The sequence below is a fragment of the Marmota flaviventris genome, chromosome 7, assembly GCF_047511675.1.
Source record: "Marmota flaviventris isolate mMarFla1 chromosome 7, mMarFla1.hap1, whole genome shotgun sequence".
Classification (NCBI taxonomy): domain Eukaryota; kingdom Metazoa; phylum Chordata; class Mammalia; order Rodentia; family Sciuridae; genus Marmota; species Marmota flaviventris.
In genome coordinates this window covers 42,266,026-42,277,351 of record NC_092504.1, presented here as the reverse complement: position 1 = coordinate 42,277,351, position 11,326 = coordinate 42,266,026, and the positions used below count along the sequence as shown (strand labels likewise).

General features: G+C 41.4%; 1 protein-coding gene across 4 annotated transcripts in view; it reads left to right on the top strand.

Annotated features, from left to right (window-relative positions):
- Positions 1-1,074: 1,074 nt before the first annotated feature.
- The window catches only part of Kdr (kinase insert domain receptor), a 43,906-nt gene continuing 33,654 nt past the window's right edge, over positions 1,075-11,326 (top strand). For all 4 annotated transcript variants that reach the window (XM_027937320.2, XM_071614290.1, XM_071614289.1 and 1 more), the window contains exons 1-5: positions 1,075-1,425; positions 5,045-5,138; positions 7,232-7,428; positions 10,246-10,376; positions 10,640-10,808. In XM_027937320.2, coding sequence (XP_027793121.2) covers positions 1,338-1,425; positions 5,045-5,138; positions 7,232-7,428; positions 10,246-10,376; positions 10,640-10,808 — 679 coding nt within the window. In that variant the 5' untranslated portion in view covers positions 1,075-1,337. The remainder of the gene's footprint in view (positions 1,426-5,044; positions 5,139-7,231; positions 7,429-10,245; positions 10,377-10,639; positions 10,809-11,326) is intronic.

Below are 11,326 nucleotides of genomic sequence, written 5' to 3'. Positions count from 1 at the left end.
TACAAGGAACCAAGGTTCCCCTCCAAACAGCGACACATGACCTCCACAGATGAGACAGTGGTGAAGTTTGGTGAGGGTGTCCTGGGTCCCCAGAGTCTAGGAGCCTTGGTTTCATTGTTCCTTCAGCTACACTAATTGGCCAAGTACCTTTCCCTGTGCTAGCCGAAGGATATCTTGGCTGGAAAAAGCTCTGCTCTGAAAAGGGCCTGGTCACAGTCATGCTAGGGGTTCCTCGCCTGGGAGCACAGTGGACAAAAGCCTCTCCACGAGGACATCCTCACTGGAAGGACCGTGATGTCCATGCCGTTACTGTGCAGGAGCCCTGAGCACCCCCAGTTCCAGGGAGCCCTCCTGTAGGTGTTTGGTGAGAACCTGGCAGGAGTCCCGATCTGATGTGCTTCCTGGGTCTAGGCAGGTAACTTCAAAATATCTGAAACCGGGTAGGCGAGGAAAGAACGGGAACGTTGGCAAACTGGACAAGCGAACTTTCTAAATAAAGCCGTTCAGATTGGGATTTTTAAAACAATCGTGCCGGCCAAAATTGTCTACAACGAGCACTCAATATAGAACTCAAAACTACTGGATGAGTCACTGCTAGTTTACGACCCTTGTTAAGTGTAGTCTCATTATTTACTTCTCACTGGCTGTCTGAAAATGCAGCGAATCTTCTGCCACTTGGGACGCATGTGGCGACGAAGAAGGTCCCGCTTTTTGACGCGCCTGGTGAGGGCGCAGTGTCCTTCGCTGAGCTTCTGCGGATGCTCCCCAGATTCCCTGGGTCAACAACCGACTAAATCTTGGGGGGCTCAGAGCCCATTATCGGCTACAATTTATTTCCACCAGAAACGAAGTTTTAGCACTGGGACTTTCTACCCCGAGGCGATTCGTGGCACAGTCCAGGACAGGTGCTGTAACACCGGATGTAGTGCGCGCCGCGAGCTGGGAATCCAGGCCAGATACCCAGTGCGCTGCTGGGCTGGTCGCAGGGGAGCTCCGCCCCGCCCCGCCCACAAGGCCCTGCCCCCGCGATCTAGAGTTTCAGCCCGCGCTCGCACCGGGCACTGAGTCCCGGGACTCCGGGAGAACAGGCTAGAACACTCCCGTTTCTTCTGCCCGAGCAGGACATTACTTGCGCACTACAGAGTCCAGATCCCCTCCCACAGCCAGCATAACTTCTCCTGCCCGCACCCGCAGAAGCCCCTGCAGCTGCGGCCGGAGTCAGGGCGTCCTCGCCCTGAGTATCCCTGGGTCCTGCGCTGGGGAGCGCATTCCACCTCTGCGTCCTCTTTGCACCACAGGCGCGGTCAGAAAGAGCCTGCGCTTGAGTTCTGGGCACTATGCCCCGCTCCAGGTGCAGGATGGAGAGCAAGGCGCTGCTGGCCATCGCTCTGTGGCTCTGCGTGGAGACCAGAGCCACCACTGTGGGTAAGGAGTCCACTCAGTAGGAGAAGGCGGAGAGGTCGGGTGCAGGCGGTGAGATGGGCATGTGAGATCTAACTTGGAATCATACAGCCAGAGAAATTGGAAGGACTTGACACTTTGGATTCTTTCACTTATCTATAAGGGAAACTGAGGCTCAGAGACTGGCCCAAGGTTACTCTGTTTCCTGAGCTCTAGTCCAGTTCCCTTTTCAGGTCTATGGTATCTTATGGGGCCTCGCCAAGAGCGTGTCCAGCGGAGCCGAAACACCCTCGGGCTCTGGGGAGGCTAGAGTGGGAAGGTGCCTTGGTCTGGAGGGCAGGAGGTGCTCCCGCAGGCAAGAACAAGCGGTGAAACCTTGTTTGCTTGTTTGTACACAACATCCCGAAGGGAGCGCAAATCTGGCTATCTGGATCTCACAGTGCTCTCTGCTAGGTCCCAAAGGGAGCAAGGGCCCTCAGGCTGCTGCTCCCTTTTAGCTGGAATACACATGCGCACCTATCCTACAAGGTGGGGTCCAAACGGAGGGAGACTTTTTTGCTTCTTCCGTGCAGGGTGACGCTTTTCTAACAGAGAGAGGAGGGAGGACATTAGGACTTGTCCGCAGGTCCGTGACAGATTCCCTAAGGTCTCAAAGTGACTATCAACTTTTTGTGCCAAACAATTTAACATCATTGGTCTTTTGGTTAAGAGAATCATCAGAGGTTCAGGTCTGCGAACTTCTGCAGAACTTAGTACCTAGTTCTAGGGCTGCTTTCCTTGTCAGGCAAAATTTCCCTGTCCTTTAGATTAGGAACACCCAAGGTCTTGGTGTTGTAGCTCTCCCTTCCTCCTCCTACTCCCCCCCCCCCCCCCCCCGCTCATTTCTATAGCTACAGCTTTCCAATTTCCAGATTTCCACCCTTTGGAGGGTGAGAAAGGGAAGAGGGTGAGAGAAAGGGGGCGGGGGAGTAAAAAAATTCCTTATATCAAAAGAAAAGAATCCTATGTCTTAAAAGACACTGGCACTCGCATACAGTACCAAGATCATCTGTCTACACTTATTGAATTTTCCTAATAATGACTTGGTTCATTGGGGCTAGCTCCACCACGGACACTCATTTGTCCCTGACAAGACCTCAATGCCTTGCTGTCCCCCTTTCTTGGAAGAGAATGAAGGTTCAGAACATGTATTCCAAAAAGAAGTGAGTTGCTTTAAAGCCTGGGGTGTTTCCTAGTGCAGCAGTAGTAACTGTGATCTGGTTGCCCTGAATAGAATGGTGAGGTTGCCCTTTTGGAGTGTGCAACTTGCTTAATTGGATTGGGCTATAATTGGTGCCATCGAATTCTAGAGACAGAGCCACTGTTGTTTTTCCTGCCCGTCTTTGAGCTGGAAGGGTAAGAGTGCACAAATTAATTAATATTGGTTATGGGATTTGAACATAAAAAGGGCTTTTTATTGAGTAGTAGCATATGTACCTCTTACAGTCATTTTATTTAGAACTTTCTGAAGAGTAAGAATCAAATTTGCCAATGAAAACAAATGAAGTTTAATAGAACAACAAAAAAGTCTTGGTCTACAGAGATAAATCTGAAGTTATTATTGATAGCATTGTTGAATAGATTTTAGTTGTAAATATGGCTTTAGAAGAGTATGGTGTTGTCTTGGCTTCCTATGAATGAAGAACATGCCTTTTAAAAAAAATTACATGGCTAATGTGTGTGGAGTATGAAATGATCTGTGGCAATAATTTATGATAGAACTTAAAGAGTATCTTAGGGGCTGGGGAGTGTAGTGCAGTTGCAGAATATTTGCTTAGCATGCATGAGGCCCTGGATTTGGTCTCCAAGACTACCAAAGAACCACCACCACCACCAACAACAACAACAAAACCCAGAAAATTAAAACAAAAACAAGTCTTTTACTTTACTTTGGTGGAGAAGTGGACATAACTTATTGAGCAGCCAGTCATTTTACTATCACTTTTTTCTTACATGAATGTGTTTAATTAATGGTTTCTTTCTCATTTGAATCCTTGTGTGAATTGTATTAAGTTAGTGTGTCAAGGGGAACTCCATTATTGAAAGACTTTTCTTTTGCTTTTAAACACTTTGCTTTATGTTTTGCTTATGTTGGAGACATTTATTTCCTTCACGGTGAAGAATGCTAATTAAGTAAAACAGACTGTCCATGATTAGGTACCTAGCTATCCAAGAGTGGCCCATAGACCTTCTACATTAGGGTCAGCTGAAATGCTTTTTAAATGCAGATTTTGTAGGTCTAGGAATATCATGGACAGTACAATAAGTCAACACTGATGTCAATTAGTTTCTGAGTTTTATTGATCTAACTTAATTTCCAGTATTTTTTCAAAACTGTATTATTGTTGAACAAATCTACAGTGATGTCAGCCACCTATTTTGCACATTTGTTTGGGTGTGAGAAACTGTGCCATCAGTTGTTCATTTTTCCTCCAGTTGTTCACATTGGGAGCCAAAGATTCAATGCACTAGACATTTCCAATGGATATTTACTTACACTCTCTTTACTTGTACTGTCTCACACTTATTTATATTTGCTCATCCTCACTTATTTTCCCATCAGTCAATGCCAGAGTAGGCCTAGGGAGTCATTTGTTCTTAATTGACGTGAGTTAGAAAGCGGGGTGGGGTTGGGGGGGGTGCTTGCCCAGTATCAGTTACTTTTTTAAGCTGATACCTTGAAGATATTGATGTCCATTAAGAGCCTAGCAGAATGGACAATTCTTCTTTCTCTGAAGCTTTTCAGCACCTTCTGGCTCCTCTCCTTTAATTGACAGAGAATTCAACTCAGTTATGTTGGTATGAAGTGACCCATGTGAAGGTATTTTGCTTCCTCCTCAGCCTTTAGGTAAAGACAGGTTTCTTTGGCTTCAAACTTGATGTCAGGATAAGCTTAGACCTTTGATTAATAAGTTGAGATTTCCCACTTAGAGTTCATTAGTATTCCACTATTTTTAGTCCTGCTCTTTAAGGAAAACTATATTAATATGCATGTGTGTGTGAAATTGGGAGATGTTTTCTCTTCCTCAATTCCTCTGCTTCCATTTTAATGTGTGATCTTCATGAGCCATTATCTCAACTTTTGAGGTTCAGTTGCCAGCACTAGAAAATTGACAGAGGACAATGTGATGGGGTCATAGACACTCTCACCCCTTCAGGGTATGTAGATAAGCTATATAGAAATCCCTCCAAGTGATTTTCATTAATCAGCGATTTAGTCAAATGTGTACATCCTATGTTTTATAAGAAATGTCAGCGGGTCCTTTCCCAAGGGACTGAGATCATCCAATGAAGGTTCATTTGGTTTCAATGTCCCATATCCTTTTGTAAGACCTTGAAGTTGGCAATGCAGGAAAACAGGAACTCCACCCTAGCTCCATGAATTGCAGAACTGTTGTGTTGGTTTATGACCATCTGCCCATTCTTCCTGTTATGACACAGCTTGTGAACTTTTACTGAGAATGGTGAAAAGCAAATCCCAGTTTCATACAATGAATTGCTGAAGAGGCCTTTTAAAGTGTAGAGTATGCATTGTTTATGGAAGGTGTTTCCTATTGGGTCTAACTCAATGGCACTTACATTCATTTATTTAATTTGTTTCTAGGTTTGCCTAGTGTTTCCCTTGATCCACCCAGGCTCAGCATACAAAAAGACATACTTACAATTATGGCTAACACAACTCTTCAAATCACTTGCAGGTAAGGATTCATTTTAGATTCAGATTTCCTATGTTGAAGAACTCATTGTTTATCGAGGGAAAAACAATTTCCATTACAGTACAATTATAATAGCATTGTAGTAATTGTTCATCAGTTGTGAGGTTTCTAAGCAGTGATGTAATCATGTAAACCACAATGAAGGTCTTTTCTCAAAAATTGTGTACAATTTTGCTGGTAATTTTTCTACTACTTTTCAGTATGCACGTATCCCTCTTTCTCTCTCTCTCTCCTCTCCTCTCCTCTTCTCTTCTCTTCTTCTCTCTCTCTCTCTCTCTCTCTCTCTCTCTCTCACACACACACACACACACACACACACATGTCAAAAACCAGTACAGCATCTGGCATATAGCAGACCCTCAATGAGTGTTGAATAAATAAATGAAGTTTGAGAACGTAACTTTATAGAATAGAGCTGAAGAAGTAAGAGCCATCATTTATTTTACTCAGTATGGCTTTTGAACATCTTTTTAGTTCTTCATAGGAACTTTATTTCATGAAAAAATTCTGACAGTAGTAGCAGTTTAACATTAAGCCAGTGATATTACTGAGTATGTGTCCTGTACAGGTCACGGACTTCATGCTCTGGCTTGCTTTTCTGGAATGTCTCTCCTCCCACTTGCTAGCAAGAAGTCATGCTATTGATTTTTGATAACTGGGAAAACAGATCTCTTGGATAAGAAGAGAGCTTTAAACTTTGCTTTCTAACCAGAAAGCAAAACAATAAATAAATAAAAGAAAGCTAGAAGACCGTGTATTGAATGTAGTGATCATTCACAAAAGACCCAGAAGCTTCTCAAGACTAGTATGCTTTTGGCAGAGACTGTGATGGATTGAGGCAAGCTTGCCCTCTGAGAAGAGTGCTGAGGTCCACAAAGAATCTTGGGCAGCTGATTGCCATTGCTTCATACTCACAGAATACCAACTGGTCAACAGAATAACACAGATCTATTTTAGATTGCAGAGTGGAAAGGGTATCCCCCTATTCAGTGGAAGGTCCCTGATGCCCACTCCTTGGGAAAAAAACCATAGTAGCAGGTGCTGTTTTTTTAGCATTGCTAATTTGAGACATTCCCAGAAGCAAAGGTTATTTAAAATCCACCAAGATTCCACACTTTCTTTTGAAACTCTGCATAAAAATTCCTTAGAGTCTGAAAAAGGTCGTGGAGCATGTTAAAAGTAACTTCCCTGATAGAGCTATGACTTCATGGAGATTGTGAGTTCTTTGAATAAGGTTGTGTTCTTCTTGATGTTAACTATTTTCTGTGGGGTCTTGCAGAGAAATGCTATAATAAAATTAATCTATGCTTTAATGCAGTTTTTACTAGGTCCTTACTAAGGTCCTGATTGGCCCTTAGTTCCACCTCCTTCCTACCTAACCTCATCTCTTACTCCCTGCTTTGCCCACTCTTAACTGGTTACTCTTTGCCAGTAAAGGTGACTTTACTCTTCCCTCTGCCTGAGATATTCTTCCTCTCAATTTTTGTATGGCCAGTTTCATCAAGCTCCTTCCTTCCAGGACTCTTTGCTCACTCTCTCTCTTTTTCTCTTTTTCTTTTTCTATCTTCTATATTTTTTGGCATAGTACTAATCCTTATTTTATACAATAAATTTTACTTACATTTTAAAATGGACTATCTCCCACTAGACTAAGATTCTATAAGAACATTGATTTTTCTTTTCCATGTTTCTGGGGATTAGACCCAGAGGCTATAGACTGAAAACAGGGGCTTTACCACCGAGCTCCCCCAATCTCTGAAGGCACTGATTTTTGCCTGACTTATTGGCTGCTATATCCCCTGTCCCAACAATGATTTGCACATAATAGATGTTCAATAAATATTTGTTGAAGGAATGAATGTGTGAATTAGTAGAAAACTTAGGACTCTTGATAGTTGATTCCTGAAGCTGAGTCTATGGCCTCTTGTCATTTGTCAATCCAACTTGTCATTGGTAGGAGGCTCTGAATCTGTCTGTGAGGAGTTGATGTAAGTTTGAGGAACCTTTTGTTTTCTTAGAAGCAGCCTCATGGTGTGACATTTCCCATCAATACCTTCCTGGAATTAATTTTTCAGGGGACAGAGGGACTTGGACTGGCTTTGGCCCAATAGTCAGAGTGGCTCGGAGGAAAGGGTGGAGGTGACGGAGTGCAGCGATGACTTCTTCTGTAAGACACTCACAATTCCAAAAGTGATCGGAAATGATACTGGGGCCTACAAGTGCTTCTACCGGGACACTGACGTGGCCTCTGTCATCTATGTCTATGTTCAAGGTGAGTGGTGGAACAGAATTCATTTCCCACGTTAATTTTCCAGTTATAAAACACAATAGGCACAAAGAAGAATCGAGTCCAACAAAAGACTTGCTCCAAAGGCTGATTGCCAAGCGGAATCTACAAAATTCTTCTCTCCTGGGGCTTCCTTTGAGAAATGACTCACTGGTTGGGTCTGGAGCTTGGGCCACGTTTCGTTGCTTTTGCCCAATTAGTTCAGCTCTGATCTCTCTTCCAATGCTCCCCATTGTCTGTGGAGGCTCATAAAAAGCCTTCTGGTGTTTGAGGGAAAAAAGCTGAAATCTTTGAAATCAAGAAAGATTGGAGAGTGAATTATAGCAAGGTTTCTGTGGTGAGATAGGTTATCTACAGCAGTGTAGGAGATTGTCACAAGAATGTATGGGAAAACAACCAAGGGCTCTGGAGTATTTTTGTACATAGGAGCTTTATTTTTCTGACTTTCACTTTATAAAAAAATAAGTCACACAGTTATGTGCAAACAGACTCTACCTCAAACAGTCCTATGAGGACAGCATTTATTTTTCTTTTCTTTTTTTTTGTTGCTTGTGTGATTTGACAGAGTTTCACTTTGGGACTGATACCAGGGACTCACCTTAGCATCCTTATAAAGTAAAATCCAACCTTGCATGTATTTAATATTTGAACACAAATTATGCTTTCTTTTATATTGTGAAAATCTGATACAATCTTAATTTTCTTGCATCCTAACTAATGAGATACCTATAATACTGTGTCATTTTGAAGAATGTAAGGGTTGCATCATATTTTGTTTGGCTATGGAAAGTATTTATCTCTTTAGTGAAGGATGGATTTTAAAAGACATTTTATTTATTTGTGTACATGCAACTTTACATCCCAGGGGATTTGAGGCAGATGAACGTGACTTTAAACTTTTTCCCAGAAGTGACTTTTACAGGACAGGAATTTCTCAGCTTTGGGAAACACCCTTGCATATCTTCACTTACATCTCCGTGGGGCAGTGTGATCAGTGCCATGGAAGAGTGGAGGCCACATCAGAACAACCTAGGTCACTCCTGCATTGCACAATGTTTGAGAATGATTTTTGCTCAGGGTAAACACAGTCCAAGATAGTGCCTTCCTCCTCCCTTCTGCAGGATTTGAAAGAGGCAGGGCTCAGATCTTGGAGCATTTCTGGCTCCTTTTGATCTGGCAGTCTTGGGAGATGAGGCTCTCTCAGAAGATTGTAAGGATTTCCTGCTTTCGGCCTGTCTGGAAATACTACAAGATGAGCCTCTCCCATTATATCTCGTTATTTCCTTCTCCCCAAGTCAGGAAACCTGGAGACATGTGAAGATGCATTTCATGAGTTACAGTAAATATTTTATTTTGAAAGGATGGGTGGTTGTTTGGGTTTCTTTTGTTTACTTCCTATTTTTCGATTACTGAAAATAGAATTGATTTACTGAATAGCTTTAGTTTTACGTCAAAGTATTAATTTAGCTTCCAAAAGTTTCCTCTATAAGCAAGTTATGTAATATTTCTCAACATGTGGATGAAGCGTAGATGGTATTGAACAGCACCGATCTCGGCACTATTTGTATATTACTTGCCTTTGGGTATACCAGTACATTTTGCTTCCTGTCTAAACTTAATGTTCTAAGTTGAGCTATCCAAGATTTTGGTCATGAAGCTTAACAATGGGAAAGAATACATTGACTTTAGTATTCCCTAGGGACAGGTCTTTTATGTGCCCCATGGTCCCCCACCTTACTTCCTTAGTCTTTGACCCCATTCCCTCCAGCAATGGATGGAGCCAGGAAGTAGGCCCCGGCCTCCTAAGATAATGGCTGTGGCATGTGGTGGGCTAGATTGGCTGCTTTTCTGTGTTTTCCAGCTGGGAAGGAAATCAAACTTCTGCTGTTACAGAGAATAAGCTGCTTTTCTCCCCTTTGGTTCAATTAACACTTTCTTCACCTCTGAAAATGCTCAGTCAGATATGTTGGGCATAACAAGATGAAATGTTATCTTTGAGCTTTTAAGCATCATCTTTCTCTCTAGGGAATGGAGTAGGTGGTCTGTAGAGCATTAATATCATATGAATAATGTCTGAGAGACATTAAAATCTTTTTGTTTTTTTTTCCTCAGTCTTTGACATTGTGGCTTTTCAGCTGTTTGTTATTGGAGATATCAATATCTTGCTGAATCTCAAACCAAATGCAGTAACTATTCAGCATTATTTTATAGAGACTTTTACCTCTAATCTTCACAGTCTTTCAATGTCATATAAAGTATTTCCTTGTATAAAAATCCCTAGTTACTTTCTGTTAACTTAAAGATTTTAAGTGGTTTTCATGGCATTTACATTATTTGCCTAAAGACAGAAGGTGAATTTTTCTTGGTATCAGTAAAATGTGTACGTAAAGTGTGTAGATTTAACTTTAAAATTTAAACTAAATATGCTTCTTCATTTCGAAAAAAAAAAGTCAAATGTCAAAATAGAGAGCCTTCAAAATATACTCTACTTGTTGATGTTCCTTGTGAAAAGAATCAGTCTCATTGTCAGAGCTTTCAAATTTTTCATACATGCACTCTTGCACACAAACATGCGCGCACGCGTGCGCGCGCACACACACACACACACACACACACACACACCTCCTGGAGTATATCTTTGGAGCCAGATATCTCCCAGCAGATTAACCTGTGGACAGCATTACCAGTGTGAAGTGTCATTTCCAATCATTCTCTTATTTGGTTGGAATTTATGAATCTAAAAGTTTATGAATTTTTCTTCTAGGAACTCACTGATGGAATTACGGTTTCTTTTTTTCCTAGATTACAGATCACCATTTATTGCTTCTGTTAGTGACCAGCATGGAGTTGTGTACATTACTGAAAACAAAAACAAAACTGTGGTGATTCCCTGTCGGGGGTCCATTTCAAATCTCAACGTGTCTCTTTGTGCAGTAAGTTTTGTCTTTTCCAGTCATCTCTTAGGTTTTCATGATTTCAAACTAATATTAAGATGGGTAACCCATTTCCAATATCCCACCCACAAAGAATATTAAACAGTTTAAAGAATTTAGGAAGAGCCAAAATGACAATGAATAAAAAAAATCAACTTGCATTTAAAAAAAAAAATAAGATGAATTTAGTGATCACAGTCCACGGCTTTCACTTTTGGATTGTATTGGATTAAATATTTAATATATATTTTTTTATTACCCAGAGGTATCCAGAAAAGAGGTTTGTTCCTGATGGCAACAGAATTTCCTGGGACAGCACGAAAGGCTTCACTATTCCCAGTTACATGATCAGCTATGCTGGCATGGTGTTCTGTGAAGCAAAAATTAATGACGAGACTTACCAGTCTATTATGTACATAGTTGTGGTTGTAGGTAAGAGGACATTTCCTTCCCATAATATTAATGTTGGACAATAAAGGGTGGTTTTTGCAAGAAGGTTCTGGAGATTAAGGTTTTACAGAGTGAAGGACAAGGGATATTAGGAAATATATTAAATATTAGGAAATATATTAACTCAGGATATGGTGCTGGGTGATTCACTACAACTACCCTTTCCTATCCTATATACCCATGTGCAATTGAATTTTTCTCCTTTTTTATCAACACCAAGAATGAAAAATTATGTTATTTCAGAGCATATTTTATGAGAAAACTCAATATTCGTGGCATTGTTTGGCATCAATTCTTTTAATTGTGCCTGTTTTGTGGAAAGTTCAACAGTTTACTAAAGCTGACCCCATTGGCCTAGACTTTTCTATCCACTGGGTTATAACATCTTTGAGATCCTTCAAGGTAGTGCTTTGTAAAATCTCCATAAGCCAAGAGTTACCAAGTATATATTAGTGAGACCCGTAGGGGAAACTGATATCACACATTTTGTATCACTTTCA